The 17,887-nt window shown below is 39.6% G+C and overlaps 1 protein-coding gene across 1 annotated transcript in view; it reads right to left on the bottom strand.

Annotated features, from left to right (window-relative positions):
- The window catches only part of RPS6KA3 (ribosomal protein S6 kinase A3), a 97,287-nt gene extending 89,088 nt beyond the window's left edge, over nucleotides 1-8,199 (bottom strand). Inside the window, exon 1 of the mRNA XM_087829307.1 lies at nucleotides 8,116-8,199. Coding sequence (XP_087685433.1) covers nucleotides 8,116-8,184 — 69 coding nt within the window. The 5' untranslated portion in view covers nucleotides 8,185-8,199. The remainder of the gene's footprint in view (nucleotides 1-8,115) is intronic.
- Nucleotides 8,200-17,887: the final 9,688 nt, after the last annotated feature.

The raw sequence follows: 17,887 nt of genomic DNA, 5'->3' as shown, positions 1-17,887 counted from the left end.
TTAACCATAATTTGAAAAAGTTTATTAAATATACTTTTCACTTAGAAAAAGCTTTAGCCTATTAATTTCAATATATAAATAATATAGGGTGGAGCTGAAAAACACCAGTGTAGAAAAAAGGGTTCTATAACCTAGAACTGTGTTGTTCAATGTGGTAGTCAATAGCCACAAGGGACTATTTAAATTTAAATTAATTAAAATTAAATTTAAGATTCAGTTCCTCAGCCACACTGGCCACATTTCAGGTGCTCAATAACCACAGGTGCTAGTCACTGCTGAATAATGCCAATCTAGAAGTTTAAAAAAACATTTTAAGTGAATCTTTCCCATTATTTTATATGGTTTTCATGAAGACACCTTTGCCCCTAAATATGAAGAACTGAAATAACATTCTGGTAACTGAGGTTTTAGATATAGGTTCTACAAGATTTCTGGAGTGAAGATTTCTCCCAAAATACTGCACTTGAGATGCACTTCAATCTATTAATGTCAAAATGATCTTTTGCTTCAGGCTATCATTTGACATCTGCTTCTAACACCTATCAAATGACTGAACCAAGTTTCCTATAACAAGCTTTGTGGACCAAAGGATTAAAGGCCAAGCTCTGAGAAATCTAGATGACCAGGTCAGATTTGAAGATGAGATCATCATCATATGTCAGATTATAAAAATCAATTTACATGGTGGATAAAACATAATTAGTGTTTAAGGTATGTAAGAAACCATGGATATATTCATCAAGATGGGACATCTGATTTACGTATTGCTGTAATTCTATTTATATTAACAAAGGAGAAGAGTGACAGGAAATATAAAAGCACTTCTGGATTTACACAGAAGTGTAAGTTATCTAATATTCAGGAAACTAGCACTATTTTAACAACCCCCTCCCCACACACAGAAACACAGCCTAAAAGACAATGTGGAGACCTGACTCCAGGTGGGGCAGTAGGCCAGCTTTCCGTCTTTTAGCTGCTTGTTCTTTAGTTCATTCACATTCCTTCCTAGCTGACAGCTTCAAGACAGGAAGGTAAATATGCAGAGTAGGTAATGCCAGTAATTGAGCCATTCTGTTATGGTATGTTGAAGCATAAAATTAGTTTATTAGTAGGTAATATGCCCATCAAATACTCCTGACCCCAGAAGTATGTGTATATGATGGGCAGACATCAGAAAAAGGGTGAGGATGCTATTTTACATTGTTTGGTAAGCTGTAAGTGTAATTCTTTTTAAAAGATGAAGTAACAACATTCCGAAGTTAAAAATGGCTGCATCAAAATATCATTAAGCCTAGCTATCTGTCTGCTAGTAACTGCAAATTAGAAGCAACTAATTTAAAAAAAAAGAAGAAGAAGTAGGCAGATTGACAGCAGCAATAAGTAGCAAATGATAAAAGTCTTTAAAAACTATGAATATTACACATAAGTTACAGAAAAAGTCAATGAAGGGGACATTTAGCAGGGGCCATTAGTTTGACTTTAAGGTAGAATATGACCATTACTTGTAAGAATGTTGAATTAAAAAGTTTACATTATTTAAACTTTTATTTAAATTATTAATTTAAATTTTTAGTTCACTATTAAGATGGAAAATTGTACAATTTAATTTAGAAATATTTCAATTTAAAATGAAATAAAAACTCTTGACAGTTAAAGAAAAAGGTTTGATACAGTCAATTAAACATAACAGTTCATTTCCAGGCAATACTGGATCATGTTACTGTAGTTATTAGACTTTCCAAAACTGTGTTCTGCAAAGCATTTATGTCCTTTGAGACTTCATAGATGGTTCAGAAAAAAGAGGTTCTTACATCAAGTCTCAAATGATGGGAATATATCCTTTTTGCAGATTCATCAATCCTAAAAGTTCTAAGAAGTTATGCAGTAAAGATATTGGTCAAATCTTGTTTAACTCCACAATTCCCAAATTTATTTCATTATGCCATGCTTCTTTGTTTCTTTTGGTGGGGGAGATGGTTGTTGGGGTACAGATACAGACTTCTCAGTTAAAAATATTGTAAGTGATATTTAAAGTTCCTTAAGTATCAATACCACCTAACAGACCAAATCTAAAGGATTATATTCCTAGACAGGAAAATACAGTTACTCACGGCATATTCAAAAGACCAAAACAAATGTGTTTAGACTAATTGGGAGGGAGGTGTGGCATTATGAATTGTTGTCCCTAAAAATGAAATTAACAGAACTAACTGATCCTAAAATTAAAAAGCACATTTTCTTTTGGTATATTTTCAAAAGTTAAAATTCTACCTACTAATGCTATATATTTACTTTATCCATTTCTTCAGGGATACACTTCCCTCAAGGGGTTGACATACAGGATATATCATATTTCACTGATTAAAAGACACCATCATGTGTAAGATACACTATTATCTTATGTATCACTAAGGAAAAAACCTACTGCTAATTAACGACTTGCCATTGATTGTAAGGCACCTTCCAATTTGAGCAATGCTGAAATGTGAACATATTTCCCTTTCTTCCTTCTTCCACACATATTCTTCAAAATGTTTTTTATCTGTTTTCCCCCTTTAAAGACAATATCAATGAGGGGAACAATACAAAAAAAGAACAAGATTCAAGAGATTTCTGTTCATCTTACCCTTACAATCATATTCAGATATTATAATGGTTCTGTTTAAATAGATCAATCAAACAAATCATTTGTATTTGTTCTGCTTGATTCTGAAAAAAACAAAGAACTTCCTCAGATATTGGTTAGAGATGATTCATTATAACTATTATTTATTAAACACTTAAACCATGTACTGAACCAAGTGCTTTGCATATATTATCATTTCATTTAATTCTCACCACAATCCCATGAGGTAGATATTATTTTCATCCCTATTTTACAGACTAGGATGTTGAAGCATAGAAACATTAAATAACTTGCATAAGATTAGAAAGTTATTAAGTGGCAGAGCTAGGACTCAAATCCAGGTCTTTATGACTCCAAAGCTATGTTCTTTAGCACTTTGCCATACATCCAAATTATCACACAAAATGACTTCCAAATTGTAAGGAGATAAGTAAAATTGAAATATTTTATAGGCCAAATGTATTAAATAACAGTTCTGTTCTATATGCACACATTTTATCTCGAATCTGTTTTATAAAATGTATATAGTATATTTGTGTTGGTTTTGTTAACTCCATACATTTTACTTAGCAATTAAGATTTATAGTTGTTTTTGCTTTGCTTTTATGCTTTTTGGTATTAAGTTGATAAACTGGTATATCTGATAACGTTCCAGATAAATGATACAGGAAACTATACCGACTCTGAAAGGGAGGGGGCATCTAATGCCAAGATTTAAAATACAGTTGCTTGTTTTGTCTTTCTATTATGTGAATTGGGGAATAGGATATGTAACATATATTTGCACAATAGCATTCCAATGCTTTAAAAGTTATTATCTACCAAAGCACGTATCACCTGGGCACTATCACACTCATGCATTACCGAGAAGAGACTAAGATGTCATTGTCGTACACTGTGATCTGAACAACTGCATCTAAAGCATCCAGTCTGTACTGGCAAATTGGGCCACTTGACATCACCCATCATTACCAGTCTGGCAGATCACATGCCTCTGAGCATGAAACTTTAGAGCAAATCTTGTCAATGACCACAATGGTATGAATTTTTTAGTGGATGATACATTAAAAAAAAAAAAATCTTTAGAACAATTCTTCTGCAATTCAGACTTGTGATAGCCTGCTACATTTTTTATCACTCTATAATTTACAAAATGTCATATCCTTGGTCAAGAGTACACATCCCAATTATGCCACTCTTCTTATATAAAACAGAATAATACTCATTGTGATTTCTGTAAACATACTAAAGAAAAGGCAAAATCTGCCTATACTTGTTTCTTTAATTAGATAATTTTACTTCTTTATCTTAAAATTTAAATATATCAAAGAAGTTTCACATTTTGGATCAACCCCATTAGTATAGGATCAAGGTACCAAAATAAAGCAAACTTTCCTAAATTTTAGTTTAACAAAAACTGATATATTATAATCATTGAAAACAATGAAATGTTCAGTAATGTGTCACAGTTACTTGACAGTTGACATGTAACAATACCTGTCCTCTCCTCAGATCTTCACTTGGGGGAAAGAAAAAAACCTGAAAGGTGGTAAAAATGAAACAGGAAAAGGAAAAGAAACTTAATAAAACATTTTTTGCAAAATCAATGATTATACTTTAATAGAATGTTTTTCCCTACAGATGAAATATAAGAAATCTAATATTGATATAGTAGAAATACTATAGAATCCAATAGAATCATTGAGGTTAAAAATGGCTGCACAACCACTGAAGATGGTTTCCAATACAAGGGTCTCATTTTTTGTAAGGAAAATATTTATATAGTTATTATTTTTCAATGCACTATGGGTGCTTGTTATTTAAAGGAATTCAAAGTGGCTATTTTTATATAATACTTTTATTTTTGAAATTTTTTCATATTTAGCTTTACTATCATTTATCAAAAAATCATATCACTTTAGGTCAGGCTTATGATTTAGTAAATATTAGCAGTGGCAAGGCATTTGTAGAACAGGATAGCCACAATTCTTTGAAATCCATCTCCTAAGCAGTCAAATATTCAAAAACATACTAGCACCTTGAAACAACTCCTTAAAGATTCTGAATTCACCTGGACTATTTAGGAAGCTATTTTGTTTTTAATCTTGTACCAACCTTGACTTTGCTAACATAGTACCTCCTTTATTATCCTAAATTTGCTTCTTCAAACATTCAGCCTTATTCTAGCCTATCATGTTCTGACCCATGTTTGAGTTCAACCACAAGGGCTTTTGTTTTGTTTTAAGCACCATGAGACCTGTGTGAGGTCTTAAAGCAGGAAGGTCCTCTAAAGGAATAAAGAAACTGCCTGTACGTCTGGTGAGGTGCTCAGGTGTTTTAAGATTGTTCATACTTCAATGTAAGAGTAAAATGATAAGAACAGAGATAAGATTGATAATCACCCAATTCCTGACCTTCATAATTCATTCAGTGGACATCTACTTGGTCCATAATATGTGTGTGCCAGGCACTGTGTTAAGTGCTGAAGATACAGAGAAAAAAAAGTTCCTGTTTTTAAGAGTTCTACTAGGGATGAGACCATAAATGTAAATTCTATTTGTTTGTTTGTTTGTTTGTTTGTTAATCCTCACCTGAGGATATTTTTTCCATTGATTTTTTTTTAGAGAGTGGAAGGGAGGGAGAGAGACAGAGAAACACATTGATTGGTTGTCTCCCACAAGGGGATCTAGCCTGAAACCAAGGTACATGCTCTTGGTCAGCCCATGGACCAATGCTCTAACCACTGAGCCAAACTGGCTAGGGCAAATGTAAATTTTTATAGAGACCAACCCTGAAATCTTTTAGCCTGGAGAGAAAAAATTTGATTATTTACTCAAGTAAAATGACTATTTTTAAACATGATTTTAGTCTGGTAAAATACAATTATTCTCTGCTTAGAATTGACTGGGGAGGAGATGGCATAATAAAAGTCCAATATTAGACTTCCGAATGAACATTCTCAACCTTTTCTTTACTGGCTTCAGTATTTTAAATTTGTATCAGAAACAATTTACTTGAAACAGTTGAACAATTAAAGACAACAAAATATTTAAAGGAAATTTGTTAAAATTTAGTTTTAATAAATCCAGGCAACAATGGCTCTGTTTTGACATACCTTATGACAGAATATCAAGAAAATTCTCTCAAAATGGCAAATTGTATAATCCTATCTTCCAGGTTCTGGAAACCATGACAGTAACTGAAATAACTAGGCTTTAACAAATGAGACCTCTGTAATACCATAATTGTTTCTGAAAAATACGGGACCTCTAACTACAGGCTTATTTATTTATACTATGAATTTTTCCACAAAGGATTTGAAGCAAGTACTCTAATATAAAGCAAAGTACATGAATTATATCCACCTGGCCTTGAATTATGGCTCTACCATTTACTATTTAATCTTAGTGCCCTTAACTTCTGAGATTCAGTTTCTCAATCTGTAACAATGGGGACCATAATCCTACTCTCTTGGGTTATAGGAAGGATCAAATGAAACAGCATGTAGCATAGTGTCTTGTATAGTTAAGTCCTAAATAAATATCAGTTTTGTGCCTTCCTTATCCAAAAGTATGATATACAGAAAAAGGATAAGATGGAATTTTAAATGATTTTTTTTTACACATTGATACGTGCCAAGCAGAAATGCGGACTGATTATGAGTTGCAAATGTTAATGTCTGCATCTAAAATTCAGGCTCAAAGCAAATTACATTTCTTTCCACAAGGTCAGCACTTTGAGAACATATTGTATTAACCTTTTAGCTGTATTATTTAACCAAAAAAATTCTGAGGGGAAAAAAATGAAAAGAGCCCCGAAATACTATTTTTCACACTATCCATTCACAGGATGATTGAACATTCTAAATTTGATTTTCTTAGAAAAGATTTATATTATTAGCCTGGCTAACATAATTTTAAATGAAATTCTCATAATTCTGCCAGTCTTAAAAGCATGATTTCCTTTCAAAAAATTTAGGTAACACATATCAATGTCTTTTCTATTAAAGAGCAGCGTTTAGTTTAGGGTTTAAAAATACGATCCAAGTAGCAAAATGCCAAGCACCAATCGTAAGCACTATTACAACTCTACTTGCGTTAAGCAGAGCATTTTATACAGCAGTGGAAGTGACTAAGAAAAAATTGAAAAGCGATTGGAACTGATCCCCCTCCCTTTCCCCTTCCCCTTCATTATTCCCGAACACTGTGTCCCGCATCTCAGATCAAACTGAGCCTTGGTCTTACTGACGTAACCAGTAACCCTATCCACCGCTCACACTGCGGAGGCCGGCAGGGCAGCGGCTGCCGCCAAGTACACCACTCATCAGAGCCTGCCCCATTCCGCCCCCGCGTTTCAGTCATGCTTTCCAGAAATGGGGTCACTCACACAGTAACTATTACACACACGCAGCCTATCATCCTGTAATCCCCCAAAGTCCGCTGCGGGGATAGAAGACAGCAAAAAGTCAAGAAGGAAGAATCACAGACGCGCCACCATCAGGAATTGATTTTCCACTCCGGAGAGGAGCGCGGATGCCCTGGAATGGGTCTTGTCTGGGTTATTTTTGCAGACCCCGAGTTGGTTCTGGGACGGGGGCGGCTGCAAAAAGCTCGGTGCTCTGGTGTGTCCGGGGGAACTGTTTTGTCCTGTTTGGGTATATTTGGGTTTTTGGCATTCGGGTGCGTGTCTCGGGGACGGTCACCAGATCCCGGGAGAAGAAAACCAGAAAGCCTTTTAAGGCGGCTGCCGATCTCCTTGAATATCACCCTCTCACCTCCACAGACAGGAAACTCAAGTTAAACTCACAAGAACGGGGTCCTGGAGCTCAGGGACCTCAGAAACGGGAGTAGGAGGAGACCTCAGGCTTCCACTTTCTCCTTTGCAGCAGCAGAAGCCGCTGCGGCAGATGGGGGGGCAGAAACCCTCGGCTGTCCTGCACCCCTTCCCCGAAACCCCCGCAGGTCTCCAGCCCTGCCCTGGGCGGTTCCTGCCCCCGCGCTCGTCTCCCCGCTGCAACCCCGTCCCCGGGCGGGATTCAAGAGTCCCTGCTCCGTAGTAAAACAAATCCATACCCCTCGCTCAGCCCGCAAAGCCACCAAGGTCCATGGAAGCCCCCAACCACGCAGGGCCAAACTTCCCAACTCCACGTAAGACCCTGCTCCGCCTCCCGCTCCCCCCACGCAAAGTTGATTCAAATCGTCTCCTTGCAAAGCCCCAGCGCCCACTCCAAACCCCACGCGCCACGGCACCACAGCCCCTCGAGCGAGGGAGGGAGGGTACGGGTGGAAGAAACAGAAGGGCAAATAGACCACCACAACTACCCGAACCGGAATCCCGGAGCGAGGGGACGCGCAGCGCCAGAGAAAGGGGCCGAGCGGCTGGCTCCGGGAACGGAGCCGGCCGGCGGGGTGGAGTGGAGAGGAGGGAGGGGAGGAGAAGGGAGGGGAGGGGAGGGGGCGCGCCGGCCCCGGCCGCCCGGCGGCACTCACCTCAGCGCTGTCGGACGGACTCTCCACAGCCATCTTCTGCCACGGGTCCGCCAGCTGCGCCAGCGGCATCTTCCCCCCCCGGCCCGCCGCCGCCTTCACCGCCTCCTCCCTCCCCGCCCGCCCCGCGGCCGGCCCCACTCAGTCGCCGCCCGAGCCCCACGGCAGCGGCGGCGGCTGCCCGGCAAAGGGCTCGGCGTCCGCACCGACCCTCGAACACCGCGCGCCCAGCTGGAGACGCCCGCGCGCCAAGCGAGAGCCGCGCGCCAACCGAGAGCCTCGCGCCGCTGCCCGGCACCGGGTCTCGCCCCTTTCTTCCTCTCCTCCTTCCGCCGCGGGGACTACAGCTCCGCCCCCCGCCGCCGGTTCCCGCGCCCGCTCCCAGCAGAACAGCGGCAGCCGCGCGCTCCCCACTTCCGCTCACAACATGGCGCCTAAGCGGTACCTGTCTCTCAGAGCTGGGCTCAGCCGCCGCCGCCACCGCGCGCGCACTCGGGGGCGGGGCTCGGGAAGACACGCCCCCGGCCCCCGGCCTTCGCTCCGCCCTCCTTCCTCGCCCCAGCCTCAGCTTCTGGGCCTCGCCTACTTTCAGGAAGGGCGAGCCCCAGAGATCTGGGGGCGTTGGCGGGAGGCGGGGGAAAAAAGAGTGGAAAAGGCAGGACGGCCGAAAGGCTGGGAGCCTTTAACTGCCTTGGGTTCGAGCAGGTTGGAGGCTCCTTGGGAATGCAGAGAACAGTGGTCTCCGCCCAGCTGTGGAGGGAGATGGGCGAGGCTCAGAGGGCACGGTCCGGTGCCAAAGACCCAGGGAACAGGCGTGGGATGTCTGTTCGGCCTGACTCCTCCGTGCGTGCGTGTGGGCTCGCCGATTCTATGGGCACATCCCGCAATGGCCAGGACCCGCCCTCTCCAGGGTCACACGCTGAGCATTCACCTGCCCCCCACCTCCTCCCAAGACAGGGACACCTGCAGGCTTATTGCCCGGGAGCTCCCCTGGGCGTTAGGCTCTCGATTTGATTCAAGGCTCTCCAAATTAACGCTCTTCTGTTATATTTTTAATATTTGGAATTCATTCGTCTTATATGACTCGTTTCCCCCCTCCCCAACCAAAACCGCAGAGCCCTTAAAGCCCCCCACTCCTTGCTGCTTAAATCTTCACGAAGGAGAAAACGAGGTTCCTTAAGGCTACCCGCGACTCTAGGCAGAGGTTGGGGAATTATTCTAAAATATCTCGTTGGCAGGAGCCCGGGGTTCCTGCTTCTCTGTTGACTTTAAATAAGAGATTAGATTAAAAAAATCAGGCAGGCCGTGGGTGGAGGAGGGGGAGAAAGGGAGGGGTTCTAACTCCTCCTTCCCAAGAGAGGGAAGCCCTGTGTTGAGGAAACCCAAACCCCAGACGGTGACGGCGCCCAAGAGGACGAGGAGAGAGTGAGGGGAGAGGCCTGGGCGTCAGGAGTGGGTCGCGGGGGCGGGCGCGACCCTGAGCGCCTCGTGCCAGGTCCAGTGGCGAGCTCACAGCGCCCAGCAGAAAGGTGTAAAAGTCGCCGGGCTGACTGTAAAGCTAGGACAGTCACTGGCTAATGGCCCCACAAGGCGAAGGAAAAAAATAAAGGGAGCTCTCCAGGCTGGCCAGTGGCCTCGTTCCCTCGGGCCTCCGCCCAGGCGTGCCGGGCCTCCCACGCCCCGCAACCACAGCGCGTCCCCCGCTGCGCTCCCAGCGCCAGCCTTTTAACAGCTTCCTCTCACCCTCGGGACCCAGCCGCCGGGAGAGCCCCGGCCTCCTTTCGAATGCAGGTGTGCGGAGCAGATTAGAGCCCCACGCGCACCCCGCCCGCCGTGCGAGGCTCCTCGCCGGGCCAGGTGTTGGGCTTTCCCTGCGCCCTTCACCGGCGCGCGCTTGGCACCTGAAGAGGCTCCATCTGTTTCGGGAGCCGAGAACGGGGCCGAAAATCCTTGCTGCCCTCGCTCTCCCGCAGCCTTGGACTCTGGCCCACCGCTCAGGGTTGAGCAACCTCTGGGCAGGCTCAGCGTGGTCTGAGGGGTGGGGGTGGGGAGGGTTTAGCTCGAGATTTTGTCACCTCCCCCAACATACTTGATTCAAGAACTGCAAATCCAATCTGAACCCTAACTCAGATGATTTGTCAGCACGGTCCAAGTAATTCCTGATGTGAAACCAGCTTGCAGAAGTTCGAAGATAAGGAGTTGTGTATAGTTTTGCATCTGTGTAAAGTGCCTAATTTATCTTTCATTTACATTGCAAAGCCACATTACCATTCTTATACTATAGCAAAAGAAGTTGGTCAATTAGGTTAAAACTAAATTAGCCCCCCAAACAGTGATCAATTATTCCAGTTAACATTCTTGCTTTAGTAAAAACATTCATAGTTGAGACAATTATTATGTGTCTACACTGTTCAGTGCTGATCACTCAAAGGGTGAACTAATCTTTTGAAATAAATTGTTTGCATACTGGAAAGTTGATTTCAGTGTCAACTTCTGTTCATTTCTCTTTACTTTGAGAACTTGAGGAATAACTTTTAAGACAAAGCTAATTGATCTGCAAAAGTAATGTGAATAGTGTCCACATTGCAGGAATTAAACATTAAATAAACTGTTAATAATGGTCTGAAGTCCCACTAGAACAGCTGTCTTACACTTAGGATCAACTTGATAAATACTTGTGAATTGATTTAGAAAAAAACAACACTATTATCCCTCCCTTTGCCCCCAAAGAAAAGAAAGTGAATTTTTTCCCTTTTGGTTAACAATAAACTTTTTTTTCTTTTATCCTTTTATTAAACCAAAGAGTGGTGCAGCCACTCTCTTTGGGAGAATTTGGGAAAATCAAATAAGGCTGGGGAATTTTTCTTGTAGGTGGCAGCAAAAGGAGTTATTTGAACATAGAAGCTGATATTGCCCTGAGCAGGATTACCTTTTTTTTTCCTGTTTAAGAAAGAAAAACTCCAAGTGCAGTTATTAAAAAAATAGCTGCTTCTAGAGATCACCCTGTGCAGCCTAATGTGGTAGCCACTAGCCATACGTGGCTCTTGAGCTCTTAAAATAAGGTTGGCCAGTAAACTGTAAAGTTCACACCAGATTTCAAAGACTTAGTACAAAAAAAGAATTAAAGTATCTCAATAATTTTTATATTGGCTACATGATGAAATATTTTGAATATATTGAGCTAAATAAAATATTTTGTTAAAAGTAATTTCACCTCTTTCTACTTATTATGTGACTGCTATAAGATGTATCCTTACACATGTGGCTTGCTTGTCAAGTTTTGCATTAGAGTTCTATAGGACAGTGTTGCTTTAGAACTTTCCTTTAACATTGAAACCTATATATTCCTACAAGGCATATAATGCGATATCCTCATATTATGCTGTCTTTTTGGACTCCTGGGTGCAGAGTCAGCAGAAAGGGCTGATTCAGTTACCTACTGATTCTATGCTCCACCCCCCAACACACACATGTAAACTTCTTGGTCAGAACCAAAATATTGGAAACTTACTACTTGAAACTATAGCAAAGGGAAACAGCAAACCTCAGTAGAAAATATGGACTAGATTTCCAAGAAATCATTCCTGATGTATGACAGGACAACCAGATTTAACCTCCTCTGTCCCCAACAATTTCCTGCTATAATTATAACCTTTGTATACAAGTTTAAATGGGCATTTACTTAACAAAATAACATTTGTCCAAAAAATGGATTTACATCAGTTTGGAAAAGTTCCAAGATGACTATGGCTCATGGCATAATCTCTAGCTCACATATATCCAAAATTCACAGCTCTTTTACTTATGGGTTTGTCACTACTAAAGAAAACCCATCAAGTGTAATTATCACCTCTCTGAAAAAACTTTTTTTCTTTACACTATCTGAAGCATATTTATTTTTCACACAAAATGAAAAAATAATCACTGGAAACTATTTAACTATTTCTTTCCAGAAAGAAAGAAAGATTAAAGCTTAGGTTCAAATTTCATCTCGTGGAAGACAATAATGAAACAAAATACATGGTGACATATCTTTCACGTGTATGAATTTGGGGTTTTCTTCGAAATTCGCCCAAATAAAAATTAAGACTATTTTCCTGATTGACACACATCTCAAGAGAAAACAGGAATATCTAGATCTATTTGAGAGAATTCAAATTTTGGAAAATGTAAGTATCTTCTCCAGGTTCCCCTCCAGAAATAAAGTTCAATGATTCTATAGTTGCTTATGATGAAAGATGCCAATAAAATCTATAAGAAACTAAAGAGAAGACATTCTATGATACATATTCTTGAAATGTTTACTTTAACATTCTTCCCAGTTGGGCAGTATGGGATCATGGTAAAAGCAGAGACAGGCCTGTGTCCATACTCCAGGTTCCTTTATGTCTCTAAGCTTCAACTCGACAGCCTAGAACAAACAGGGTCTGGCACAGACTAGTCGCTCAACAAATATTTGCTGAATAAACTTTGTGTTCCTTACCTGAAAATAAGGATAGTAATAACCACCTCACAGAATTGTTGGGAGGATTAAATGGAAATAATGTCTGTAAAGCATTAAGCACAAGTGTCTGCCACATAGTCACTCAATAAATGGAACTATTGTTAGCAGCTTCAGAAAGGGAGTATTCGTGCGTACATATGTAATGCAAACACTTCACCCTGGAACCTTATTTCTTTCCTTTTGTTGTGTGAGCATTTTCCTATGGCGTAATCTATTCTTTAGGGTACTCTTGTATCCCCAAAAAATGATACTGAGTAACTTCCTGTGGAACTCAACAAAAGAGCGTAGAGGGTAACTTAGGGTTCTATTTTTCAAGCCACTGTATGTTGAAATGCAAATGATTACAGGTCAGTTGCCTCATAGGCTATGATCAAAACTTTGTTTATGTAATGCTCAAAAGAAACTAACAAATGTATGATTCAAAGTTAACATTGTCTGACTCATAGTTATGTTGGGAATATGGGAGGAACAGGGAAGTATGGAGGAGAGGTCTGTGTCAGACATGCTTTAATGTTTTCTTTTATTGGTTTCCAAAATGTTTAATCCTTAGAGGTGTCATTTTGTTTCAGAGTTGTTTGAAGGGAAAGAATTATGGGGCTTTGAGACTTGACAGGGAACGGAGAAGCCATTCTTGGAGCTTTAATAAGCTACTGTTTTTCTTTAGTTTTCATTTTACTAGAACAGAAAAGATCCACTAGATGTTCTTGTTTATAAATACTTATTCATAAGAGAGAGATAGTACATTCAAATTTCATTTTCAAACTGATATTAAAACAGCTGCCTTAACATTAACCAAAAATCACAGTATACAGTATTCCTTCAGAGGATAAACATTCCCGTTTTGTAACTATCAATTTAGTTTGGTTAGTTAGAGCACTGGTTCTCAATTGTTTTCAGTCCACAAACCATTTTGAAGCAAAAACCCAAGGACCACCGGTTCCTACTCATCACTATGAAAAAACAACAACAAAAAAAACCAAAACCCCAAGGTTATGAAACTGCTGTTTTAGAGCATGGCTGTTATTGTGGTTACATTCTTTTTTTTTTTTTTAAGTTTATATTTGTGCTTTTGAATGTAGATTTGAGTCTGCAGCTAGAATAGATAGTTCAAAAAATATCCTGACTCTTTCAGTGACTTGCGTTTAAGACTAGCCCATCATCAGATCTCAGCTGGAGAAGTGACTTAGGAAAAACTATGGAATTAAATGGAACTCCATTCCTTGACCACCCACTAAACTCCAAATCTCTATGTTTGGGAAATATGGAGCTTTAATTACAAAAATCATGTGAGTGAGGCAGCATTAAATCGGGTCTGTTGCTGGAAAAACTGGCTGTGGATTAATAATGCCATATTCATTAATGAAGTACATTTTCAACAAATGACACGTCAATTATGATTTCAGTAGCTTATTTTCAAGTCATGTTTCTGGTAACTAGTGAAATAAATACTTTGGGGGTATAAATATTAAGGAATTCTTTATTAAAAAGAAATCAAATCAAATTTAAAGAACTATAATTGCCTGCTAAATAAGGGATGGATTTTATAGGTTAGATTTTAAGAAGCCCCACCTAATGAAACTATATGCAAATGTTGAGTTCATATGTAAGCAAGAACAAATCAACTGGAAATATCACTGGCAGTGCTGGACACTTTGCCCTCTTCTATAATGATGGTAACAGCTAGACATTATTGAGTATATACTATGTGTCAGGCTGTATTATAAGTGTTTCACATGTATTAACTTCTTTAATCATTGTTTCACTTCAAAGAATGCTAAATATATATTAATAGCATTCAATAGCTATTGAGTACATGCAAATTCTTAAATGGTTTATATACATTATCTTGTTTCACTCTAACAATAGGTTTTGTTAGCAAAAGTTAGTGTTTTAGTGTGATAAAGAATGACTGTTTTTCAGTATAATTAATTCTTTTAAAAAATTTCAGGAAAATGCTTGGGAAAAATGTATCATAAAATATAATTGAATAAGTACTTAAAAATGTCTTTATTAATTTTATCTGCATGTCATATCACTTTCTTATTCTTCATTTTATTTCACCTTTGCGGAGACAGCAAGATTCTGTGAATGTCATTTTGAAAAAAAGAGATCCAGTTTCTCCAAAGAGCAATATAAGACTTTTAAAAGAATGCTAAAGAGATAATTTTCAAATGAAAACTTTCTTTGCCATAGTTCATAATGGATCTTTTAACATTTATTTTACTTTTCAATTACAGTTTATATTCAATATTACTTTGTATTAGTTTTAAGTGTACAGCATAGTGGTTAGATAACAATATACTTTACAAAGTGTTCTCCCTGATATTTCCACCTGGCACCATACACAGTTATTACAATATTATTGACTATATTCCCTGTGCTGTACTTTACATCCGCGTGACTTTTTGTAACTACCAATCTGTACTTTTTTTTTTTTTTTTTAGAAAGGCTAGTGCCAATTTTACTTATTTATTTTTTATTATGATTATTATTATTTTTAAATTTATTTATCTTTCTTGTTTAGGGTATTGTGGGTTGAATTATGCCTCCCCTCCCCCAGGAATCTGTTGAAGTCTTAACACCCAGTACCTAAGAATGTGACCTTATTTGGAAACAGGGTCATTGTAGATATAATTAGTTAAGATGAGGTCATACTTGAACAGAGTGGGCCCCTAATCCAATATGACTGGTGACCTTATAAGAAGATGGCCATGTGAAGACAGAGACACTGGGAGAATGCCATGTAAAGACAGAGGATTGGAATGATGGATATACAAGCCAAGGAATGCCAAGGATTGCTGGCAAACCACCAGCAGCTAGGAAGAGGCAAGGAAGGATTTCCTTACAGGTTTCGGAGGGACCATGGCCTTGCTGCCACCTTGATTTTGGACTTTTAGCTCCCAGAACTGTGAGCAATAAATTTCTGTTGTGTTTAAGTATGCAGTTTGTAGTACTTTATTATGGCAGCTCTAGCAAAGTAATACAACCACTGAAAAGATTTTTGCTCATATGCTTGCAGAGCATTTTTCACATCTGAAACCACTGTATCTACTATTACAGATTTCCTAAAATAATAGGTACATCTCTGTAAGCAATAGGGAAAAATAATGATAGAGGGGAATTTAGAAATTGTTTAAAAATGGATAGGAATAGAGCCTAGAATTTAATTTCTTCAGGCAAAACACTTAATGCTAGCAAAATAATCCTTGATTTTTATTTATATATCTCTGTGATCCAGACAATTCTATATGAGCAATTTCCCCATAGTATAGTATGCACTCACTATTATTCATTAGACTTAAGTGAAAAATTAATTATGCTATAGCTTCCTAAATGTTTCCTTCTGTCTGGGAGGTCCATGTTTGGGCCAATTTAGTTTTTCATTTAGTAACTTCTCTGTACTGCTCTTCCTGTACTCCTCAGGGTGGTTTGGGGCATTTTTATCTGCTTAGTTCACCAAATTAGAATTCTAGGGTTCAGCCTGTTATCCTACCATACTCCCTCTCGCCCCACCACCCTCTACATTATTTGACAGTTGATTCTGCTTTCTAATCTAGATTTTGTCCTACTCTCCTATCCATCACCCCACCAGGGTTCAGGCTCTCACCATCTCTGGCCTGTATTATGACAGATCCCTTTGGAACTTTCCTAACCCTCACCTATTCACCACACTATGGCTAAAGGGTGCTTCCTACAAGGAAAATGTCATGTTGTTCATCCCCTGCTTAAAACTCACAATGGATTTCCATAGCTTAGAATAAAATCCCAGCACCATTACATAGATGCAAGAAGCCTGCTTTTTTTCCCAGCCATTAATGACAATTAAAGAGAAAAAAGAATTTATCATGCCCTTTCTTTTGTTTTTTCAAATATACCTTTTTATTGCTTTCAGAGAGCAGAAGAGAGAGAGAGAGAGAGAGAGAGAGAGAAACATCAATGATGAGAGAGTTGTCATTGACCGCTGCCTCCTACATGCCCCCTGACTGGGGACTGAGCCCTCAACCGGGGCATGTGCCCTGACTGGGAATTGAACCCGATCTTCTGGATCCTAGATCGATGTTCAACCTCTGTGCCACACCAGCAGGCTATCATGCCTTTTATTGTATAAACTGTATTCCATATAATATTAGTTGATGAAAGGTCTTTATAGAAAAATACTGGCTTATAAATGTAGAAGGAATGATAGACTTAGAAAAGCACCATAATGAGTGAATTGATTCAGGCAACAATTATAAATGAATGAAACCATTAGATAAAAGGTAGATGGGGAACTTGAAATGGGAAGGATTAGGCTATTGTATTGCCACCTCAACTCACTGATCAATCTTAGCATCAAAAAAGTTGAAACAATTAAACACTACAAGCCTTTTATGTCATGCAATAAAAAGAATATAGTACTCCCTATGAAGTATTTGTTCCAAAAAACTGAAGTGAAATTTAATTAAGTCATTTAGATTTGTACTGGTCAACATGGTAGCACTTGCCACATGTGACTATTAAAATGTAAATTAAGTAATAGACAGTAAAATCTAAAAAATTCAGTTCTTCAGTCCACTAACCACATTTCAAGTGTCAAGTTTCACCTGTGGCTAGTGGCTACAGGGTCAGTGCATGTTATAGGACATCCCCACCATGGCAGAAGGTTCTATTGAACAATGCTGCTCTAGAGCTAACTTCTGTTTTGGGCAAAAAGGGGGTTAGAGAAAGAAAGTAAATGACACCAGAAGCAAGCAAATAGATAAATATATTGAGTGTGATATATTATTCTGGTTTAGTTGATCCAGTTTCTGCAACAAGTCAATGTAATGAATAAAAAGGGGGAAGGGGTAATGTTTTATACTAAAAGAGCCAATCAGATGTAATGCATGAACCTTGTTTGGATCCCAATTTGAACAAGTCTATTATAAGTATATTTTTGAGACAGTCATGAAAATTTGGTGTTTTGTTTTTTTTTTAATCTTCACCCTAGGATATTTTTCCCATTGCTTTTCCAGAAAGAGTGGAGGGGGGAGAGAGAGGGGGGGAGAGGAGCATCGATGTGAGAGAGCCATATCAACTGGTTGCCTCCTGCATGTGCCCCGACTGACTGGGGCAGAGCCTGCAATTGAGGTATGTGCCCTTGGCCAGAATTGAACTGCGGAGCCATCAGTATGCGGGCTGACACTCTAACCACTGAACCCAATCAGCGAGGGTGAAAATTTGGTGTTTTTAAATTTTCACTGTATGCTGATATCCCATTCGGCTCTTGGGGTGTGCATTTCCCTGATTTAA

The sequence above is a fragment of the Miniopterus natalensis genome, chromosome X (genome assembly GCF_054644295.1).
Source record: "Miniopterus natalensis isolate mMinNat1 chromosome X, mMinNat1.hap1, whole genome shotgun sequence".
Classification (NCBI taxonomy): Eukaryota; Metazoa; Chordata; class Mammalia; order Chiroptera; family Miniopteridae; genus Miniopterus; species Miniopterus natalensis.
The sequence above is the reverse complement of the archived record's forward strand: the minus strand, read 5'-3'. Positions and strand labels throughout refer to the sequence as shown.